Source organism: Heliangelus exortis, chromosome 16 (assembly GCF_036169615.1).
Source record: "Heliangelus exortis chromosome 16, bHelExo1.hap1, whole genome shotgun sequence".
Lineage (NCBI taxonomy): Eukaryota > Metazoa > Chordata > Aves > Apodiformes > Trochilidae > Heliangelus > Heliangelus exortis.
The window spans coordinates 12,920,346-12,944,669 of NC_092437.1; the positions used below are offsets into that span (position 1 = coordinate 12,920,346).

Sequence of the window (24,324 nt, forward strand, 5' to 3'; positions counted from 1 at the left end):
CTTAATGACAATTCCATGTTACAGATTAGTGTGATTCCAAACAAGGAAAAGGAGGGGTACTCTTCCTAACAGAAGTGCTAGAGGGAAGTTAAAAAAACCCACAAGTGAGCAAAGGAAATAAGGAGGAGATATCCAAACTACTCAAATAGCTTTTATTCTGGCTGCCAGATAGGCAGTAACATGGCCCTCCTGGGACTCTCCTCCTCTTAAGCTTCAAAGCTACTGCTTCCAGCCAGTAGCAGCCAACCCTGCTTTCATAGCAGGAATCAACACATCACTTGAAAATGCCCAGCTGGATAAAAGAAAGTATGAGTACTGTACACTGAAATTATATTAGAAGTGACAACAAAAGCCAAGCATTAAAACTCCCAGCTATGGGTAACAGCTTCAGTACCAACAAACTGAAAGATGATACAGTGAAACTAAGTACTACGTTTCAATTTTTAATAATCAGCCACACTTGCAAACACTACAAATAAATCCACACACGTGCATGATGCAATAGGAGCAAGGATCCAGCTAAGCCACCTTACTGCAACCAACACTGCTGTCCCCATAAGGAAAGGGAAGGATTGTCCCCATAAGGAAAGGGAAGGATTGTCCCCATAAGGAAAGGGAAGGATTGTCCCCAGACACCATCAGCTCTGCTCTCCAGGGATTCTCAAATCTGGGAGCCTAACCAGATGCCTGCCTTGCTAGAAGGCTGGGGAGCTGACTGCCTTGGTGTGCAACTGCATGCTCTTTTTAGAAAAGGAGGCCAAACTTGGGTTCCCTGATAAATTTCACAGGTCTTAAGAGAGATAAATCCCCATTACTTTAATAGAAGCTTTTTAAAGTTTTTGGCAGCTCCATTCTAAAACACTGATAAAAGCACCAGCAGTAATGGTCACCACAGCACAAATGTTGTCTGCAGAGGAGGAAAATGTGCTCTTATCATTATCTACAAGGTAATCTTTTAAATGCTGAGCTCTGTTCAGTATGGAAGCACAAGTGCAGATAATTGACATCCCAAATCCCAGTCTGTTTCTCTGCAACTGAGATCCCTCTGAGTGCTGTTAGACTTCTCCTTCCCCTGCTTGATTTCTTTTTGTGCTGCTCACAGCACAATTTGGGGGTGCACTGAGGAAGTGCTGTTCTGTAAATCCAGCCATGTCTTCAGCCCAGACTCGTGCTTTGGATGAAGGATGTGCAGAACTGTGGAGGGCAAAAGCTGAGTCAGAGCTTTCCATAGAGCATTCAGCATCTGGCTGGGGCACTTTTGGTATCCTAGCATGGTGCATACCAACAAGGTGAAAGCTTCACTATACCCCTGATAATGGTATGAAAAGAAATATAATTTCTTTGTAACCTTAAAATGATCCCTTCACCTTATTAAAGCTTACAAAATAGCAAGCTTCTGCAGCTCAGTACTCCCTCTGGACCCACTTTCTTAAAGTATCATACAAAGATTTCATATATTTTAGTTTAATTTTAATATTTAGCACATAAATATATTATCAGCTATGTATTATTTCCATAAAGTTTTCTCCTGGAGAAAAAAACTAAGTGGCAATTTGCACAGCCTGATCTTGCAGTGCATTTTTTCACAGATTCTTGTGAACAGGTTTTGCAGTTTGCCTTGCAGAGAACAGGAACTCCTCATTTCCAGCTCAAATGAACACATTACTTTCAGAATAACTGTTTGATGGGCTACTGGAAATAATATATTACCTAAGGACTGAGGTTTCCTTATTAATAGTTACTTCAATTCATAGAATGAAGGATTTAAAAAGGCAGATGAAACAAGGATGGAAAAGGCTTTCATCTTCTAATACTTGTGTCACCTCAGACTGAAGGGATGTGGGAGGCAGGAGCTGGACACTGAATTTCCATTGTTACACCTATTCTATGGAATTACCAGAGTCAGCACTTCTGAACAGGCCATCTAAAACCATGGAAATCAAACACAAATCCTATCTTTGAGGTTTAATGCTGCACAGAGGTGAAAAAAAAAGGCATTGAGTGCATAGGAACCAAGTCACAATATAACTAAAGAGGCCGACAACCAATTCAGCTTCTTTCCTCTTATTTACAGGGCAAATGCTTTTTAAAAACATGCTTCTAGGACCAGAGAGCAGTGTCAGCAAACTGGCTCAAACTCTCAGCAAGCAGCACAGAGACCTCAAATCCTGAGTGCTGCTTTCCTGCTGCAGAGCTCTGCAACAAGCTACAGAAATCACATTTCACTTCAGTCATCAAACACCAGGCCTGCTCACTGGAAATGGTCATTGGAAATACACCCTCAGACTGGTTTCCTTGGATGTTATTTTAACACAGGAGTCCTGATTCTAGACAGAGAGTTTGTTTTGCTTTTGTTGTTTGTTTTTCTGTTTTTTCTTTTTGAGCCCATTTTTTAAAGTTAACATTGAAGTTACAGATCCTTAGCACTTGCGTTTTTATCATCTGGTTTTTCATTTAACTTCAGAACCCAATTAAATTTGGTTAAGCAAATGTAAATGTATTTCTATTTATCCAGAAGTGTCACCACCTATATTCTGACAGCATGAAGCCATCTCTAAGGATACTGGGACTGGAAAGGGTCTGACGTGTTGCATGATGCTCACATTCAGAAATCAGGTTTAGCCACCAAACGTGCATATGCTTGGTTTCTGGGCAAGTTGTTTTCAGGGATTCAATCCTGAAGTCTGCCACATAAGCAGAAAGAAACAAAAGAAAGGGAAAATTTGAGAAAATATACACGTTTGGAACCTAGAAGTACCCTATGCATATCTATCAGTACTCTATTGAGCACATTATAAAAAAAAAAACAAACAAAACAACAAACCAAACCTGAAATTAAGCAGCAGATGAGTGCCTCCAGTGCCTTACCCTGTGCCTCCAGTCCTCCCATGCAGGTATTTTGCAAACAATTCAATGAAACACATTCAACCAAACCCCACTAAGCTCTAATACATATATATATATACATAAACATATATAAAATATATAATATATATAATATATAATATACATACAGTGTATAATATAATTCCATAATGTATATTCTACTAAAATTTACAAGAATTAAATAATTGCCATAAAGCCTTACACTGGAATTTGCTGTTCTGAGCACACCCCACAGCTGCAGCATCCCTTTCCTCTGTGTTTAATGGAGAACATTTCCTCACCATGGTCCCTCTTGCAATCCCATAATCAAATGTTCAGACATTCCGAATTGATTCTGCAGACAGTTTTCAAGTTCATAAAGTTTTCTGGGCTCAAACACGTGGCAATATATTCCCAAGAATTGAGTTACCTACTTCACATGTTTTAAAATGTCACCCTTAATATCTTCAACAGCAACTTCAATCAGAAGCTCAGAAACTCATCTACAGAACATAATGAATAGAGCTTCACAGCCACCTTGGATGTATGTACAGCACCTGCAATTTTCTGTCTAAGAATTGATCTGAAACCCATTCAAATCAATTAAAGATTGCTAATTTTCCCATTAGGCTTTGCAATAACTCAATGCAGAATACAGTATTCTGAAGTTAAGGTTAGCATTCAATAAACATTTTAATGGGGAAAATAGGAAAAAAAAAGAGATTGTTCTCAGATGTAATCTTCTAGAATATGCTTGGCTATTTCAAAGACTCAAAACCTGGCCTTTTGTGAATATTGGGCTGCACTGTCATCAATGTAATCATTAAAAGAAATCAGCTTGTTCACATCTGCAGAGCATTCACACAAATAAAGCTTATAATAGTGATGCTACTTGAGGAAATAGTCTCTCACATTGCAAAGTTATTCAGATCCTTCATTTTCAAGTTATTTTTGTGTGTTCACATTCATTTAAATTAACTCTTCTACTACATTCACTGAAGTTGAAAAATACCAACAAAATATCCAAATTCAGGCAAATTTGTAAAAATGGCATAGAAAGAAGAGCTGGTAATTAGTGCTACTGCTAGGAAAAAAGCCCTGCTGAGATAGAGCCAATAATAATGTAACTCATTTACAAATCAAGAAGGCTGATAAGAGAGTCTCTTCACATCTTCTTCTACTCTCATATTCAGTTCAGTAGGCCAGATTTACTACCTTGAAATTCATGAAACAAAGGCTGGAGATTTCACACTTGGATAACACTATTTGAAGTCAGAGCTTTCACATGGGCATTCCCTTACTGCTAAAATTTCAAGCTTTGTTAAATTTCTATAGTGACTGAAATAGGCACTAGGAAAAAGTAAGGATGTTTAAGGATTGCACAATCCCTGTTTGGAACAGAGGTCTGGTCCTATATTCTCCCCAGACAGCACCAGTAACTGTGGGACAGGTGGTGGCATCAACTTAAGGATCTATGTACTATGTTAGTCTTTAAAAAAAACCCAAATAGCAAAGCCAAAGGTTGGTTTGACCCTGCCAGCATCACAGTATCAAACACTATTTTTGTCCAGGACACTTGGCCTGAAATTTCTTTGCCATCAGACCACAGCAACACATAAAAACCCCAGAACTGGCTAGAAAATTTAAAACACATTAGAAAGAAGTCTTTTCTTTTGCTGTTTTTTTTCTGGGAGAGTTGGTTTGTTAGGTTTGCTGTGTGCCTGCTTTAGGTTAGTTTGTTTTCGTTTTTTTTTTTGGTAAAAGGAAGAGAGAATGTAATCCCAAGGGAAATGTCCCTTGGCATCAGACTCATCCTGACAGAACTCAGAGGTGCAATACACAATTCCCCCACTGATGCAGATATAAAAACCAGAGAAAGTGTGATGAGGGACTTGCCCAGTGTCACACAGATTCAGCTGTTTGTAAAGAAATCCCACACTCCTGTCCAATATTCCTACTTCCACCCACCAGCCAACATGTCCTGTCAAATCCAGTTTGGAGTTTCCAGCCTCAACACATGATAATCCTACAAAGTCGTTCAAAAAAGCAAAATAAAATAAAAAGTAAGGTCTGGGCATCCCTTGAGATGTGACCTGCAGGGATGGAGAAGCAGACAGCAACTGGGCAAGAGGTGTTCTGGAGACTCTGTCTTCCTTAGAACTGGACCACACAGATGATTCACAGCTTGTCAAACTTCCACACCAGTAAGAGCAACAAGCAGGTTGGATAAAGAAGGTTGAAGAAAGAGCTACCTGCATGTCTGTGCATCTTAACACCTGTGTGTGTGCACAGATGTGTTTCTACACATAAATACCCAGATTAAAACCAGTGCTTTCAACCTCATGCAGTTCCAGTCATCACTGCTCTTCTATGAGTGACTGATGACCACGTCTTTCCAGGGAAGGACAATTGTTGAAAGAGACCTGAAAATGCAATTATTCCTACAGGGCTCTGAGCAAGTCTGTGCAGGGTCTGTCTACAGCAAACAGAAATGTGGTAACATGCACAAAATAGTTGTCAAAAAGACAACTGTGTTAACAGTCAGTATTTACTGACCAAACAAGAAGGATTTGTGTGCTTAAAAGCCCATTTTTCCCAGCTCTAGCGTTTGATGTAAAAACAAGATACCATCCATACTGGCAATATTGACTCCTTCCCACCCCCAGACCACCAGGACACTGCTGCTGCACCTACTTGCTTGTATGAGATATGCATCCTTCTTTTAAATCCATTTAATTCTCTCAGTTTAATCTTCTTGGAAATAATTTTTTTTTTTAAATAAAAAATAACCAGAGGGCATTTCAAAGCTCTGTGTTCCATTATCTCAACCATCTCCATAAGCCTGACCTGGCTTGCAACACAGATTAGCCATAATAGCTGCTGTTCCCTGGTGGAACAGGCCCAGTCCCTATCTCTCCAGTTCAATGTTATTTTGTGCTGGCAGATTAAAGATAATGAGTGCAGACAGATACAGCTTTTGCTGCAGCAGGAGCTAATGTGAGTGGCTTTGGAGGTGGCTTTTTTTTCCCCTCCTGAGCCACCTGCCATCTGTTTGATCTACGACTAAAACCAGCAACCCCTTGTTTGTTAATGTTGCTGAGCATTAAAAAGGCAGCACTGCCTGAGGTCTTGTCATCGTCCTCATTGCTGGGTTAAGACCAGAAGGAAGTTTCAAGGACAAAAAGAGCCAAAGTGGTTCTGGAGCAGGCTGCAGGATGGAGAGAGACACAGCCTTACTGAGACCATCCAATACCTTCTGCCATGTCCTTCATGGCTGGCACCAGAGGATTGTCCAAAACAGATTTGCATATGTTCACAGTCAGAACTAATTTGAGTAGTTCTATGGCTTCTCCAAACATAAGTCCATTTGGATTCAGAAATAATCTAGTTTGGATTTCAAAGCTTTTTATCCTTTTTCCACAACCACAGTTACCAGACTGTGGAGGAAAATCCCACACATGAGAATCTGATCTGTTTCTTAGATGAGAATATTTTTGTTTGTGTGCTTAGGGGGGATTGTATTAAATTAAAAGGCAAAGAAAAACATAACACAAAAAGAGGGAACCTGCTCTGTTTCTAACCTCAGGAGAAACATCATTACCAGACAAGGCCCATAGCATCAGGTAAGAGTCTACTAACAGTTCTACCATCAATGTACAACAGGAAAGATGAGTCCTCCTGGGTAAAAGTAACACAGATATTCAGCACCTAAAGCTGCAAGATTATCAACCAACTTCTCTCCAGCTTTCCTGGGTACTTTGGGCTTTTCACAAAGTGCAAAGTGATCATGCTTCTGACACCAGGGAGATGTCCATCTTGAACGGTACCTTCCTGCATCACAATCTGCCCCAGAATGAAGGAAAATTGAGGATGAAAAAGGGGAAGAAGTCCCAAGGGCAATGACTTCTCTGCTTCATTTAGCATCTAGCTTGACATCATCTGTAAATACCTTTGATGTCTCTCATGCTGGGAACGGGGCAGATTTAAACACGAGGAAGTTGTATCTGGTAATCCTGCAGTTCACCAGCTCCTCTCAAAACTAAGCCTGTATTTGATACAAGAGAAATCATTAAAAATAAGGTGTATTCTTTGGCAGGAAAAAACCCTCAACCTGCATCATCAGCTCCTATGGTTACTCAGGGATCTGCCAAGGTGGTCAGCAAGGGAAGGCAGTGTTGCCACCTCTTCTGTTTTCCTGTTTGACCTTTTCCCCTCAAAAAACTCTGTCCTCTGCCTCTCTCCTTGCCTTCCTCTTTTCCATCATGACTCCTTTTAAAGAAACCAGTCCTATTTTCCCTTCCTCTTGCACAGAAAGCAAATCCCCCACCATCTCCTAGCTCTGCCTTTTGCTTTGGAAAAATGCTGTGCAAGGAGAACTGAAATTACAGAGGGGCAGAATAGCATCATGGCTGCAAAGGTTTATACTTCTGAATTGTCTGGCTGCATTTATGATAATCCCTTTATTCCAGCTGCAGCCCACGCACTGGTGCAGCAACCCCCTTTTCAAGTTCCCAGAAATTATGCATTCATTATGGAGGAAATTAACACCTCAAAGCAAACTATAATTAGGAATTCTTCAATTCGGTTTATGCTTTTTCAATTAGGCCCTCTGTAATTTTAATCATGGGAGCATTAACATGTTTCCGGAATTTATATACCTGTAGTATAATTAAATCCTGAAATGCCTTAGTCTGCAACACCAAAGCAGAGCTTACTTATCTTCCCTTTTATCACATTTTTTTGTGTGATTATAGATGCATTGAGGGGCACCTGCTAGGGTAAACACTGCCTGCCATATGCATCAGAAAAGAGCCCACTTGCCATCAGAACTCATCCTCCTCCTGCCTGGTAGAGAGCCTGCTGGCTGGGTAAAGCTCATGCACTGCTTCTGAGGGGTGGACATTTGCCAGGAACAGGTGTAGAGCTTCATCCTGTCTCATTTTGGGGACCTTAAGGAGCTGCTTCAACTAAATAGATCATCATCTAGGGTCCACAAAAAGAGCCAAGTTCCTTCCTGTGGGATGCTCTGACCTGGGAGTAGTTGTGATCAGGCTCACTTCATCCCATCCAAGGGGCTGCTCCAAGGGCTCTCTCAGGAAAAAGGAGGCTTGCCAGTACCCCTCCAGAAATCCAGAGTTTTTAAGTTTTAGACTCTTTTAAGTGGTTTGCTATTTTCCATTTATACTGTGAGAAGAAGGAAGGGGCACAGTGGCTCTGGGAGTTGTGAAGAAAAGAAACATCTTGGAAAAAAGAAACCTTCAGTATCTTCTCCTGTCCCTTCATCTTCCTGATGATAGCTTGATGTGAGAAAATGGCCATCAGTTTGTGATTCTCAGTTTAAATTTCAGACTCCATTAACCTTTTGATTGCTGAAATTTCATCAGACAGTTTACCTGGATGGCATAAAAGATTTCCACAAAGCATTCACTCTCATTCTCAATATCCTCAGGCCTTCATAAAACTAAAAAGTGGAATCAAAAGCTTCACCATGTAGCTAACAAACGCTGCTTGACAGTGAAGCATTTTCTCTACATGCAATTTTATTGTTAAAATATTATTATTAAAATATATGCACATTTTATGGCTTTCCTCTTCCATTTTTGTCTACACCAAAGCTCTCTGTGGAGTGGTTAGCAAGGCACAGCAGGTCAGGCAGGCTCAGAGGAGGGCTGTATTTCTGAAGGCTGATAAATGGGCAAAGGCAGTTTTATCACCTTTTAAAGGACAGTATTCTCAGATGAAGAGTAAGAAAATGCATTTCACATACCAGACAAGACAATTGACCCCAAGTGCCCCTTATCCTCTTTTTTTAGGTTCAACACCTGACACTTCAGGGGGAATTAAAAAAAAAACTTGAAACACTTATTCAACTAATTATGCCACATTACATAAAAGAATAAATATTCCTTCCTTATACTTTTTGTTGTCACCTTGCATCCTGATTCATCCCTGTATTTCTGTTATGCTTCTCTCCTGATACAGTAGAAAAAGCACTTATAAGATGCAGAGTAACTTCAGCTACCACTAAAACCACCAGGTAGGGTCTAACCCCACCATCCAAAGGCTCCATCTGGAATGGAAGTGAATGCTGAGGCTTGCAGTGCTCTGGGCAGCTCACTCTGTTTGCACTCACTGATGAGGCTAAGCCTGCAAAATATTCACTGTACAACCCTATTCTGCAACTTATACAACCCTGTACAGCAACTTTTTCATGCTTTTTGCCCAAATTCTCATTTTTATTCCCTCACGTTCACATATAGTTGCAGAAAAAGCAGATCTGGTTTATCTTTAAGAGGAAAGAAACTTGTTCATTTTCCTTGAAACTCTTGTCTAAATTAAAGGCAGAAAGCCATGCAGGAGAAACCCAGCTTGAATTATTTCAGAACAATACCCCTGAAGTGTATTGCAGGAGATGTTAATTAATACAGATAATTAGGCTTATAATATCAGAAGCCTAGATTGATAATCTCATTCCTCATTACAGTCTACAAAATTAAAAGATCTAATGTGATGACTGTTTGCCCTCTATTCAATCAACCAAGTCCTGTGAATACATTTGAATATGAGTTTAGAAAGAGCAGGCCAAGTGTTTTATTTTCCAGATATTTGTAATGAGCTTGTCAGGACAACTGAACTTCCAGAATTACTAAAGGCAGGACAGTTTGTTACGTTCCCCATACCTTTCAACATTAGAATCTTTTTTTTTTTTTATTGTTTTACTGATACTTGTCTCCATTTTCAAACACAAAGTATGCTTTGTGGGCGTTTTAGGAACAAGAAATTGTCACCTTTTCTTGGCATTAATGAATTAATTAGCACCATAAATGCCTGAGGCAAGCTCTTCTGATACCACAAAGAAGCTGCAAAGCAGGGAGCTGAGCTGCATTGCTCTCTCTATAGCTGTGGAGATCTGTGCACCAAAGCCACCAGCTGTAAAACAAATCAAAACCCCCAGCAAATTTCACTTTATTGCTTCTTGTCCATCACAGACTCAAGGTCACTAGGATGGCAAACCACTCCCTCATAGGGATGAAAGAACTGCTGTGAACTGAAAACAAGATCAAAATAAGGATGCTGGTGAGAGGCAGAGAGGAAAGGTAAGCTCAGGATAAACAGGTGATGCCTGAAATCAAAAAATAAAAAAATAAGAAAAAAAAGTTCACGGTTCAAGAAATTCTCTATTTCTTTTTTGTTGCAGATTGAAAAGGAAGAAAGTTTTATCTAGTAAGTCTAGACATAAAATGGAAGCAATACCAGGCCTCTTTGTCACAGGAAATTTCTATTACTTACTAGATGTAGGAATACATAAGTACACAGGTACATCAGATGGAATTCTTCACCTGGGGAATTGCTTGAGCAGAAAAAGAGAAAAAAGGCACTGTTCTTAAGTGTTCTGTTAAATAACACTACAGCTGTTTTTTCTTTATTTACTCAGCATCATGTGGGCCAAAAATATTTCCTTTATTTCATGCTCGAGAAACCAAGAACCAGATTATAATATTCAAGAGTAGCATGGGGCTTGGTCCATATATAAATTAACTTCTACTGGCTGGCTGTTGATATGAAAATAGTTGTTTCACCTTTGCTCAGTACTTCTAAATACATTTAAAGTATTTCAACTCCCATTCTCCTGTTTCAATTTAATAATTTCCTTTAAGATGGAAGGTAATAAACTAACCCATCCTTCCTTACCACCAAAGTGATTACCTGTACCCAACCACTGCAAACATACATAATAAATGATTTCTCCAGGATCACTTACAAGAGCTACTTCTTACACTACATATACATATATATATGTATATATTCTCCCTCTCCCCCAATATATATATATATATATATACAAAAGCAAATGCAAAGTTTGAATATTTTTGTTCTAATAATCCAGTTCTTTAGCACAGCTGCCTAAAGATTGCCCTGTACCTATGTGCTGGCAGACACCTAAAAGAACATCACAGATTATTTACAGATTTGCTTCAGAGAACTGCAGGAAGATAGGGAGATTAAATACATCTTTTTCAAACACTGAAGTTCTCTACTGTCTGAGACCCCCCCCAAATAATTGCAGACTCTTCTCTAATGTCCTTCTGCAGTGTCCTACAGCTCCAATACACAGAGCAGCAGATTGAAAGGGTAATCATACCTAAGAGGAACATTTATTTAAACTGTGAAGTTCTCAAAACTAATACATGTTCTGGAAATTTGATTTTCTCCTTAACACCAGTATAGGTAGATTAATAGAACCAACCACATGTTAATAAACCAACTGGACTTTCAAATAACCAACACATAAAAACCAACCCAGTGGACACGACATGTAGATAAAATCTCTTGCAGTGCTAGTCTCAAGCAGGGAATGGGATATAAATTCTCAAATAGAGGTCTAAAGATGTCATATGTGAATAATCTATGAAGTACTGACTGAGCTCCCCTGACAATAACAGATTCAAAGGCAAAATTATCCTCAAAATCACATTGGAGATTTTCAGGAAAGAGTTGAGGAGTAAAGATTGAGAACACTCACATTCCTCTTTCCTCTTCTGAATCTATTATAGATGAATGTCAGTCTTCAGCAAATCAATCACAGCACCATTCACAGCCTTTAGATTGATATAAGAACACCTAAAAGTTATTTTTAAAGGGCAACATGGAGTCAAGCTCTGTAGGTTATACCCCAGAAAATAAAAGGAAGAATGAAATGCCTACGCCACAAGGGAGAATATTTATGCTTGCTGAGGCTTCATTTTTCTTTTGCCAATAGGACAAAATAGATCAAAGAATATCTAAGATTAAACTATTCTTATTAGTTCGTAGGAAAGCATCTTCGTTGTTATCTGTAGATCATTAACAATGCTAAATTCATGATCATTAGTTTTATAAACAACCTCATTTAAGTTATTTATCATGAGCACTGGGGAACATCAGGAACATCTTAATGCTGAAAGTGACTTTGGATTTGGTCTCTCCGCATTTCAGATGAATTGAAATACAATGAATCTTATTTTAACTACTCTAAAATATTACTCAAAAAATGATCTTGCAGACCACACTCCATCTGCATGCTGCTCAGATCACAACAGAATGAAATAACACAAGACAAAGTCACAGAACTCTCTTATAGACAGGCACCAGTTTACAGTCACAGCCCCACATCTACTCCAACTCCCCATCCCCAGCATATGAAAGGAAATATTAAGAATAATTACTGTATAGGGGTTTTTTGCTTGCTTTTTTTTTTTTTTTCCATCTCCACAGCCTGGGAGGGCTATAACAAAAACCTAAAGCACTGCAAAGCAGAAAATGTCAAGCTGATCAGATGAGGGGTCAACTTATTCCTGCATAGTGAGATATCCAAATATCAAAGGTTTTATAAGAAGATATGAGGAAAATCTCTTTCTGACTACTTTTAGGCACCTTTTTACACCCATCTTAGGCAGGGTTGGGGTAGGAAAGGTCAGCATGCAAAAGGGAAGGGGTCTAGAAAAAACAGGGAGGACAGGAGAACAGGAAAACCAACCAGGAAAAAAAGAGGGGGAAGCTATTCTCAAGCTTGAATATAAAAGAAAAAAGAGGGGGAAGAAACACCTTGTTCTGGTGTGTTAGAGTTTCACAAGCAGTTAAAATGCTGTTCTTCTAATCTGCTGGGTGTTTGGAGGCCTCCAAGGGAGTGCTACCTGCTTTTGGAGGGGGTATTTGAGAGAATTTACACAAATTGGAAAGCATGCAAGACAGACTGAGAGAAAAAGGAAGAGGCTGGGAAACATTAAGGCTGCAATAATTGGATTTGTTGAGGCTAGACCAAGACCAGGTTATAAAGAGAAAGGTATTCACACATCCTGAGGCTGCCACAGTTAATAAAAAGCTAAAATTCTCTCCCTTCACCCTTGTCCCTCCCCCCCACTCACCCCCTTCTGGTTTTCATGCACACATCTGTAAGTCAATGAAATGGCCTCATAATAGGAAGCAATCTTATCACTTAGATATGGCATGTAAATATTGCACTCTCTGCAAATGTATGCATAATAGACTACAGAGCAATTGAAGAAACCAGAGTGAAAATTTATAAAAATCTCTACCAAATTTTTTTAACAGATGCATTTGCTGGAAAAGGTATTATTCACTGAATGCTGTTAAAGTATACTAAATTGACTTTGAGAAAAATCACAAGACTTTTCAATAAAAAGACAAAATAGCAACACTCTTAAGACAGCAGGTGGTAAAACGAGATACAGGAATGTTCCCCCATATAAAGAAATAAAACAAAATAGAGCTGTGTGATTTTACTGCTCTTTTCCAGCAGAAAAACATCCCTAAAGGACTCAGAAAATAGGCTCCTAAATTCACTCATATGGAGTACCAGAGATTGAAAGGGAAACTTTAAAATACATTACACAGAAAAACTAGAAAAAGGTGCTAAGTCTTAAAGAGCAGATTTTTAGCTGGAGAGATCAATGCAATTTGGGGAAAAGCTGTGACATAGAGAGGACCACCAACAGATACAGGATTTTTCATTAAATCAAGTAGGATACATCTGAGTAATTTGTTCCTGCATATTGAGTGGGACATCCTTCAAAAGCACTAAGGTTGTGTCAGTGGGGTGTAGAAACCCAAGTCCCCTTGAAAGAGGGGTTTTTGAAATACATCCCATAGGAAACATTTTCAAAGTGTCTTGTGAAAACTGAAGAGCCTTGTGAAGAGCCTTCAGGGAGGTAACAGCTGCTGGATGCCTCTTGCAAAGCAGTATCCCATATTTTTATTGCAAGGGATCCTAATGCCTGCTCTCAGCTGAGAAGACTGGCAGGATGAAGGACCAACTGGCACCTCTGCCAGTGACAGATAAGGCAATGCCAGCTCAGAAGGAAAGTTTGTTCATCTCTGCTGGTGCCTTTTACCACATCCAAATTCAGCTGGACAGAAGGGAGCAATAGCAATGCAGTGTAGAGCTCCTTCAGTCAGGTTTCCACAGTAAGGAGTGATCTGCAGCTGAAGTGTCTTATGGCAGCCTCTCATCATTAACAGGACTCAGCTCAGGGATGGTCAGAAATATTTTCTGCAAGGTTTTTCTCAATTCCACAGGTGCCTGCAGCCCTTCCTGCTCTTAAATCCTCTGCTCTCTGAGTGGAAATTGCTGGTCTACAACTGGCAAAACCTCACTAAAATCAGAGATCATCTTTTCAGGACCAGATCCCGACTTTGCTCTGCAACCAGCCCAGAAACAACAGCTGGATTATGGTATAAAGATGCAATAAGCATGATTAGATCCAGAATCTAACCATGGAATGGATGCATCCATAAGCATTAAACACAGTTCAGACATTCATATGATGGTTACAAAAAAATCCATCACAGAAGAGGAACCTGAAGCCTCCTCCACCTTTGCATGGTGACGCTCAGCTCACAGCATCCCAGTACTCAGCTGCACACGTGGAAGCTCCAGAGCTGCAAAGAATCATAGAAAGGCACCTGAAGGGATGCTGCATGGGCACTAACCCTGTGTGATGCTGTCAGGAACCCTTCCTGGAGGTTAACAGTGGGAGGCAAGTACGTTGAGGGGTTTAGAAAAAAGGCAACTGTGAAAGGCAGAACCAAGCAGCAGAGTTGGCCTTTTGTCCAGCACTTCCTTTCAGCAGCACATTAAGAGGCAAAAATGAGAGAGGAGTGAGTGAAGCCTGGGAAGGAAGGAGAGAAGAGAACTAAGAGCACAAGACAGGACACCAACCTGACAGGTGCTCCTCGGGACTGTGCAGGTTTCAGCATGACAGTGATGGTGGTGTCAGTCTCATTCAGGGGGGAGTCCGTGTCGTATTCTGGCATCGAGGGGGCTACAGCAGAACACAGAGCAACACGTTAGTTATACACCACTTTTGGTAGTGATGGCAACATTGTCTTAACATTCCTGGGAAACTGTTTAATATTTCTCAAATGAAACATCAAAATACTTCCTAATGTTATGACCAAAATTGTCAAAACTACTTAAATATTTGTAGGCTCGTTTCCTATTAAAATGAAACAGGGATCGGACACCCAAATCTTCTGACTGACTTTGAAAATCCTGTCTTGGATTTTTAAGATTTAGTAATCCTTTGAGAGGGGATCATTCCTTCAATTTTACATGTGGAAAAAAGAAAACTGAACAGACATTTAAAAAGATACCACTTATGATGAGTGAATCAGGGGCAGAGCTAACACCAGCACTCGGGAAACCTGGCTCCTCTTTACTGTTCTGGGCACTGGATTAGACACCTCACACCTTAGAGTTTTTAATACATAGACTAAAGCTGCATCTCCATGATTGCTGGAGGGTGAGTTATGAAATATAAAAGCATGGGAAGAGAGGAGAATGAATTATCCAGGTACTTGTAGTACTCAAATCCTTGGCATTTTCCCTCAGTGCTGTAGTGGTGCTGAATCAACTGAGAGCTGTAGGGCCCCCAAAGGTAAACCCAGCCACAGCATCCCCTGCACTGCCCCTGATGTGCTCCCCAAAGCCATATGGAAAAAAGCTGAATAGTTACACTTAGCCAAAATCCAATTTCTGCTCGTGTTTTATCTTCTATAAGGGTCATTTCATTAAAGTAGGACAGGTTTCCTGAGAAATGTATTTTACTTATTATGTTACTTCTCCCTCAAGAGCAGACATCTGTTTGGGACATAATTTTTATGGTGGAAGAACTGAAGTGATCATGAGATCAGAACATCATCAAATTTATTCCAGAGATGGGACTTTTGTTGAAATATCTTTTAAGTATAAAGCAAACAGAAGCATTCACATGAATAGTTCATCTGTCACTCACAAGGGCAAGCTCTATTGTGGGAGCCCCATATTTAATCCTCTCACAGCAATTTTTTCCTGTAATCCTGTTCACAATCAGGATTTTTATCTAAATGCCTGAAAACTGTCAAGAATGGTGGTTGCTATTATCAGCTCAGCTCCTGACTTCCCTGTCAATAAGCTGGCAATGAGTTCAGACTGAATGTCAGTTCTTTAAAATGAGGAGTTCTCTGCAAACAGTGCTGTGCATCAAGGGGGATCAGTACTGCTCATTTAAAGTGATGCACATCAACAGGAGTCTTCTACACCAGAGATCACATTTGCTGAAAATGCCAAATAACTGTTGATCAGCCCCTGTTCCAGGCAGAGGGGATGGTGCTAAAATACAGCACAGTCCTGGAAAAAGGTTGCAGGACACCAGAAACAGGCTGAGCTCTGCCTCTGAAGGCTCCATCCTCCCTCCTTGACACAGGTTCTTCAAGCCTGACTGAAGCTCTGAGCTGCTGCCACTGAACTGCTGGGATTTGTTAGGTAGCTGGGATGTCCCTCTGGCTGGGGACAAGATCTGGTGAGTTAATTTCTGGGTAAAACACTGAACCTGCCACAGAGAATTTCCAATCTTACTTTCAGAAACCATATGGTTAAGAAGCAAAAGGAAGAACTGTTGATCTTGGCAGGATTAGCTAACGGTACTGGGAGTAATTCAGACATCAGAGTCTGTGTGAGTCACAAGACACCAAAATAAGATACAGAAGTCTTTCTCGTGTACTAAACACAGAGCAGTTGGGTTGTACCCCAATAAAAATTACAACTGGCAGTGATGTCTGTAAGATAACAAGCACTGATCATCAATTTAATGCCTATTTTGCAAGATTCCACTGCTGGCCAAAGAGAAGTCCTAAGGAATTCTGAAATTTAATTGGGATTAAGAAATAAACAGACATGTCCACTCATATGAATATAAACACTCACACACTGGCAGCAGCACAGATTTCTTTTCCTTTTAAAATAAATGGTCTTAAAAGGCCATTCCAATCAATGCAAAAATCCTTCTTCTCCCTGCTAACCTTGGGACTGCCTCTTAGAGCACCAGAGAACAAGGAGAGCTGTTAATTTAATAAATCTGCAGGCAAAACCAAGGTCCCCTTTTTGGTGTCATTGACATTACAAACCTACAAACTGTTCCTCTCTTATCACTTCAACATCAAAAGGATCTTGCTTTGATTTCTTCTGTCTTATGCATGAGAACAAATGAAAAAAAAAATATTATCTTGGCTGTTTTTTTGAGTGCATGTTTTTTGTCCTGGAAAGGATTGCATTAGTGAAATTGGTGTGTAAATGCATCCTTTGTTTCACTTGAGACTGTGCTGTACAAAGCTAATAATAGCATCACTGTCTCAAACAGCATGAGGGCAATGATAAAGTTCTCTGTAACACTTATTCTGTACATAAGATTTATTATTTCAGTATTTTATGACATGACATAGATCCCATGATGCTTAATTGCAGTAGAAGCATCCTCACAGAATCAGGGTAGGCAGCTGATCCACCCAGTAATTTCCAAATTACATGTATAGGACTGACCACGCAATGAGATAATTTAATGTCAGAGATACCCTAATGCCTGCATGGAGTCTGTGCCTACCTACTGGGAACCAGATGTTTGGAAGATGGCAAAACAACAACAAAAAGACTATAAACTGAGCTCAGTGTGCATACAGTTAATAATCATGCAGGCTTCTAACACAATTTGAGCACTCACTGAATACTAAAATGCAAAGAAACTGGATCAGGAGGGAAAAGCACTACTATTGGGTTTTTTTATTTCTCTGGTCACAAGTGCACAGAGCTCATGCCATGCCTTCCCTCCACAGCAGGGAGAGGCCATGGAGCTGCTACAGCAGTAAATGGCTTTTTTTCACCTAGCTGGGACATGGGGCTCTGCACTACAGGTTCCAACCCTGCTGATGCTCAGTGGAGGGAATGGCAATATTTTACTTTTTTAAAATTACAACTTCACTTACAGCTAACAACATACTCTGGTTAACAGATTTTGAAATAGGGCAGAGGATTAAGTGCACTGCTGTGCACTCTTTTCTATGGCACAATGCCATAATAGAAGTTTTCTGAACATCCAAAATGCTTATTGTTGCTTTGATGAAAAACCATCAAGGTCTTCCAGAAAATGAACTCTGCTCAAGAACTTATTTTAGTGCTATCGATTAAATTTTAAAATTAAAGTCTAAATATGCCTGCATAATATAATCTCTACCATACCCATTTCCATCTTTTTTTGCTGATACCTAGCCTAAGTTTCCTTGTTTTTTCTAGACACGTGTGCCTTCTCTTTGCAATGCCTCCTGATTTTAGTACCTTTCATATGTGTGTTTGCCAAGCCCAATCCCTCCTTCCTCCCTTTCTAAGAAAGATAACATAAAAAGAGTTTCTCTCTTTATTTTCAGTCTCCTTGCCCTGTTAGCTGAATTACTTCATTACATCCATTTTGGTGCATTCTGAAAATAAAAGCCATGTTATTGAAGGAGCTTCCCCAGCCATTCAGATAATACTAACAATTATTATAGAGATTGTTCATTTGTAGAACTAATGAAGGTTCTCATTTAAAAAGCTCCACAAAGATGTTAATGAATATTCAAGATACCTCTAAATTAACCACTGCATTTGTAATCCAGATACTGGATTGTGGCTCTTTTAAAAAATTGCCTTCTGAAACTTGTAGAGGAGCCACTAAGATGAATACCTGTTTCTTGTTTTATGCACCAGCTGGGGGTCTAAAGAACAAAGCCCTAGAAAGTTCCTTTTTTCTTCTTCTCCAAAGCAGTACCTGAAATCTTAGTTGCAATCCGTGTTGTGATGGGTGGCCCGAAGCCCTTGACTGTGCTGGCTTTGATGGTGAATGAATACGTTGTCCCTGGGTATAATCCAACAAAGAGGTGATGTGTTTCATTCCTTAGCTTGAAGACTTTCCCTCTTTGGCTGGAGAGGTCAGCACTGGGATCCAGAGACCCAACGGCCTTGTATGTAATCTGCAAATGAAGAACAAGGAGAGTAAGGTGATAAGGGGCCTTCTGCACCTGGCCTGTCTCTGCTCCTCTCTTGTGCCATCTCTTGAGACACAGAAAATGCAAGGACAGATATTATTTCAGGGTCTCTAGTGAGCAGTTCTCTATTTGGATCCTGGCAAACCATTTTTCCAAAGCTTTACTTACAAAAAAAAATAATTTCTTTTCTCCGCTAAAACCTCAGCATGGGTGGATTAACAACAAAAGATACCAAAAAATTGCTTTTTGTTCACAAGTGTCAGAACTTCTGTGGCCAAACCAGAGCACACAACACAACTGGCAGAATTTTCATGAGAATTTCCCATGCAATCCTTCACAGTGTATGAAAACTTTTGCTGCAGACATAGATACATTTCCTATCCAGCACTTTTTCTTTCTGGCAAATGATTTTCTCCAGAGGCCACTGAAAGCAATGGGATCCTTTTACTGATAGCAAAGGCTTTGGAAGAGAAACCATTCTCTTGCTAAAGAGAATATGCTAAAATGAAATAATGAATTGAAATGGTAAGTTTAAAGAAAATAATTATCAAGTCTTGAGACAAAAGCCCTTCTCTGAGGTTGTAAGCCAGCTTCTGATATTATTTCCCTCCCTCTGGTTTAACCTCAGTTTGCAGGTTTACACGTGGTACCACGCCTGGATTTCACCTGAGAGAATAAGTCAACAGGGTTGCAGACTTGGAGAGCTGGTCCTGACTACACCTGGTGCTGATGCTGACAGAGTGTAGGCTAAAAACACACCTTTGGAATTCTGCTCAAGCTTCATTATGCTCAACCATGGCAACCCTGTTGATATACAGACACTTGCAAGTAAAACTCATGACTTATTTACCAGCCAATTCCTTGCCTGCCTTCCAAATTCAATCCAAAGGCAGCTCAATTTCAGCTGAGCTGTCAATATAATATAACGTGCTCCAGTGGTCTCCTAACCTTTCCTGTTATCAGGGATTCCTCTCTTATTTGTAAGGAAACACTATGAATAAATCAATGTACGTTAATACACAAAGTCTTCTATTTTTTATGAAGGACTCCATAAGAATCTAATTCCCAGCTTTGCTGGAAGAGCTTTTGAAAATTTTTATGTTGCTTGCTTTATGACAGGAGGAAAATAGTGTATTTTGAGGAGAAAAAAAAATAGACAATGTTTAAAAATAGGGATTTTAGTGGTAACAGGATAAACAAGAGACAGCTTGATGTTACTGACACTAGAGAAGGGTGTGAGTGGTGAATCCTATTATTTGGACAAAAAACAACAACTTAGACAGAGCTGACACCCAGGACAGGGCATAATAACAAAGAAGGGCCATGAGTAACACCAGACACACAGAGCATCAAGAAACTACAAAAGCAGATCTTGAAGGAACTATAATTATACAGCTCGCAGGTGATTTTATGGAAAACTTACTAATTTTTCCATGATTCACAGCCTGATTTTACCTTTTTATTACTTGCCAGAAGCCTGAAAAAAGAGGTTTTAGCACAACTGTTAATAAATAATTTTTTTATACTAACAGTAGAGAGGAGAAATCTTTACACTCACTGCTTTTCCTCAGGTAAGGTAAGGACCATGCAATGCAGCATGGCATGGGACAATATTTTGCAGTTCTCACTGCATCTCAGTGCTTCAATGGAAGTGAATCTGTATAAAAATACCAGTGGAGTTAGAGCAAACCCCAAAGACCTTAAATTAAGACATGCCCCAGTCAATGCCCTAGCCAAATCCCTAAAGAAGGGTGTTTGGTAGGAATGACCTGGAGAAATCTATATGCTGCATTTGCAAAGGAGGTGCTAGAGCAATAGAAATCCTTTAAAATTCCAAAGGGGAAGTAGCAAAAAAAGAAAGAAAGAAAAAAAAAAAAAGAACTTCCTACTGCTGGGCCATTGGAAACCACATTCAGAGGATGCCCAGGTTGTAGCCAGGATGAAATCAGTGGTATTTATGGTCAGGCACATTATACAGAAGGCTGTATATATGTGGAAGATGCATTTGTCCTTGATTTCCATATAAATAAAAGTACTCAGCTACCTTTACCACTTCTAAAGTGTAGAAAGAGTTATTTTCTTTCATTAAAAAAACTATCCCTTTAGAGCAGAGAGCTAAGAAAGCTTTTAGTAGGGAAAAAAGTCCCTATTTAAATTAAAAACAAGAAACCAGTCTTTTTTCTTTTTTTTTTTTTTCTGATAGCAGAGACTACTATTCCCAAGTGGCCTTAAATAAACTTAGATTTATTCAGCAGCAGGAAAGGAGAAAACCAGACTTGAGAGAGGGCAAAGTCCTCAACTTGAGATTGTAGTGTGGTTCAACTTTCAGACTGCTCACTCAAATCAGACTTCAGTATTTTCTAAAACTTTTTTTTTAAAGCTTCATAGACTACAGTAAAAAGAGATTGATGGCATAACTCTCTATCCCATAATTTTTAAGTTTTGTTAAACCAGGTGACGTGTGGATATTGTTAGGAAGTTGTCCTCATCCCCCAAGCATTACATTTAACTCTGATAAATGAGCATGCAACACAAACCAGGCAAACAGCAGGACAAGGCTGTGGTCCAGTTTCATCCAGTCCATAAGCAGAAATATTTAAGGGACAGATGCAGCTGGTTACCAGCTTATTGCTCCCAACAGATTTAGTCTGGAGTTTTTCTTTGCTTTCCACCTGTAGAACTCTGAATGAAACCAGCAAAGTTTGGCAAGACCCAAGCAGGGGAGCCTGCAGGCTGTGCTCACTTCTGCTGGTGGCTGTCAGCATGGCCATGATGAGCTGGTGTTCTCTGTGGCTCCATTTTCCCATTTATAAAATAAGGGCTATTACACTCCTCCACACACATAGTTTTCTGATTGAGGAATTTTATGGAGTTCAGTAATTTTTGAGCTCTGATGGTTAAACAGCAAAACCACAGGTGAGACAGATGAAAACAGAGCCCTCTGTAAAAGGAGGCAAACTGTGCCAGCTCAGACAGTCAAAAAAAATATAAATTTTCTATTACAAGTGAGATAGCTTCTGGCTCTTAGATATTAGTGTGGATTAGCACCCAAGAGCTCTGTCTCAGTCATCTCTGTACCTCCCAGCACAGTTAAAGCTTCAGCTCCAGCTGGTCCTGCCAGCAGCACCTGGGTCCCCTGGCTCACACCCACCCTGCTCCAGCCATGGGCTCCCCATCCACCTCAGCAATGTTTCCCTGAGCCAGGATCACCTCTCTGTACAGATGTTGGTATTTCCTCACTGGGATGGCTGAAAAGTTCTACACAAGATGGGTCTGTGTGTTTGAGTGTCTCTGTGTCAGAGCAGTTCACAAAAAGGAAAGACACTGTCATACATCACTTGCATGTTGGGTTCCTGTAAGACAATAAGAAGTCAGGACTATTCTCCTTAATTGATTTGAACTGAAAGTTCTCAAGCAAAAGAAATTTTAGGGAATCAGATGCTGAAACTTTCAAGAAGAAAATGGAAATTTCCAACTCTGGAGTAAAGTTGCCACAAGAAACAAGTGGAGAAGAAATGCAGAACTCTCCCAGAGCAAGAAGAGTGCTGAAAAACCCCACCTGCTCTTCTATTTGGTATGCTGAGATTGTATCTTCATTTCTTGTTCCAAGTGTCAAACTATTTCATCACAGAACAAACAAAAGATTCTAATCTAGAAAATAAGATGACTCAACCACTAGAAAGCAGCTGTTCTAAATTATTTTAAAATCATCTATTTTAATGACAAGCCACGTCATATAACACTTCTGAATGCTTTAAAAAAGAAACAATAACAAATTCAAATGTTTAAAAACCTACTAAGAAAGCAAACAAGAAAATAGTCAAAAATATATTCAAGATTTTCACTCTGAAAATACTGAAAACGTTTGTTTTTATCCTGATGCAGAATAAATGTAAATACAGAGATGAGGCAATTTCCCACACGACTGAAACTCAGTGTTCCTTTAACCAGCTCCTGCACAGCAGGCACCTGTCATCAGTTGTTCTTCCTTTGGAAGCTGGAATGGTTGTCCAGAGTTTGTGTATGTAAAGTAGAGTTTATACATTGGCTCTCAGGCAGCTTGACAGTTCCCTCAAAAAAAAAAAAAATTGAGGCCAACAGTGCTATGGTTCTAATCACAGGAAACACAGGTGCAGGCTAAAATACAGCAAACCCAATAAATATAGGTTAATAAATTTAAAATCTTCCTTGGAACTACCTTGACTGAGTTAATGAAATGATTCTTAAGCTGAAGTAAAAATAGCAGTAAATTTGAATTAAGCAGGAAGTCATTAGTCAGATGGCACAGGAACTCAGGAGGCTAAAGAATAGCCACACTGCCACCAGAACAGGAGGGAGGAAACACTGAGGACAGGAATGCTTTACTCAGGAGATACACAGAGGATTCAAATTCCTGGTCCACTGTGCAAAACTTGGCTATGAGTCCTAGTTCTTTATAAGCTGTAAAACACATCAACAGTACAAGTTCAAGTTTATAGGAAGCTACAAAACAAGGCTCTATATATTTAGAGTCCAAGTGATCAGTGATCTAGCACTGCTGTGACAGAACATGGAGAATAAAATAAAAATAGATCAGTGTAAGAGATGGGATAGTTAGGAAGTTCACTCAATATTTAAGCAGACATCCAATCTACATCACTGACCTCTCTGTCCCTGTTAACCAGGAGCACCCCCTCTTCTTCCACCCTCTCCTCTCTTTTTAACTCATTTTAAAAGTTCAGAGCATTAACTCCTTGAAATCACCGAGCAAAAACTACATTAAGAACCACAAAGATGAAGATGTAATAGTGCGAGCACAAGCACAGCTCTTCTCTCCTTCACAGAGCCCAATTTAACACAATTTTCTAGGGAAACGTGAATGGTTTGCTAACTGTCATCATCTGTGACTCTAAAAATTCTATTCCAACTTATAAAACTTTCATCATGAAGGGAAAGACCAGTACCATAGCAGAGGTTTTAACTAACCTAGGAAGCACAAAGCTATTTTCCACTGCAAATATTCCTTTAGGTGAGAAAAACTGAAATAATAGAAAATAATAATAATGAAAACACCTTTACCCCTTGTGGATTCTCCCATATGCCACAGGTATGTAGGCAACTGTGTCCACACAAGCAAAAGGAGGCTGTGATACTGGAATATATATTATATACATAATATAATATATATATATTTTATACAGTTTCATCAGGCATAGCTTGGATGTGTCTGTTCAGTCTGAGTATCAGCCACGGACCAGAGCACAAAACTCCACCAGAACTTCCCAAGCTGCTCAAGAAGCTGAATTCACACTCAGTGATTTGCCCTAACCCCAGAAGTTGCCCTGGATCCAGTGAGCAGGAGCACCCTGAATCACTGCCCCATGCTTAGCAAACGCAGACAGCAACAAAAGTCTGGTAGATTTTATTCCATTTTTGCATGGTGGAGAAAGGGAAAGCTTAGTTAAATAAAAATAGCAGTAAGTTTAGTCAAGAACTGAAGGTTAAAAAAACCTAAACTGTTGAAAAAACACTACATATTTAAAATGTGGTAATTAAAGAGTGAAACAGACTATCTAGTGATGTGATAAATTACCCTCCAGGCTTAGATATTCCATTGCAAGGATGTATTATGTCATGATCACCAGGCCC

At 39.7% G+C, this 24,324-nt stretch overlaps 1 protein-coding gene across 1 annotated transcript in view; it reads right to left on the reverse strand.

Moving 5' to 3' along the window:
- PTPRT (protein tyrosine phosphatase receptor type T) overlaps nucleotides 1-24,324 on the reverse strand; it is a 439,233-nt gene that overhangs the window by 95,298 nt on the left and 319,611 nt on the right. Inside the window, exons 10-11 of the mRNA XM_071759664.1 lie at nucleotides 18,480-18,681; nucleotides 14,585-14,687 (exon numbers count right to left, since the gene is read on the reverse strand). Coding sequence (XP_071615765.1) covers nucleotides 14,585-14,687; nucleotides 18,480-18,681 — 305 coding nt within the window. The remainder of the gene's footprint in view (nucleotides 1-14,584; nucleotides 14,688-18,479; nucleotides 18,682-24,324) is intronic.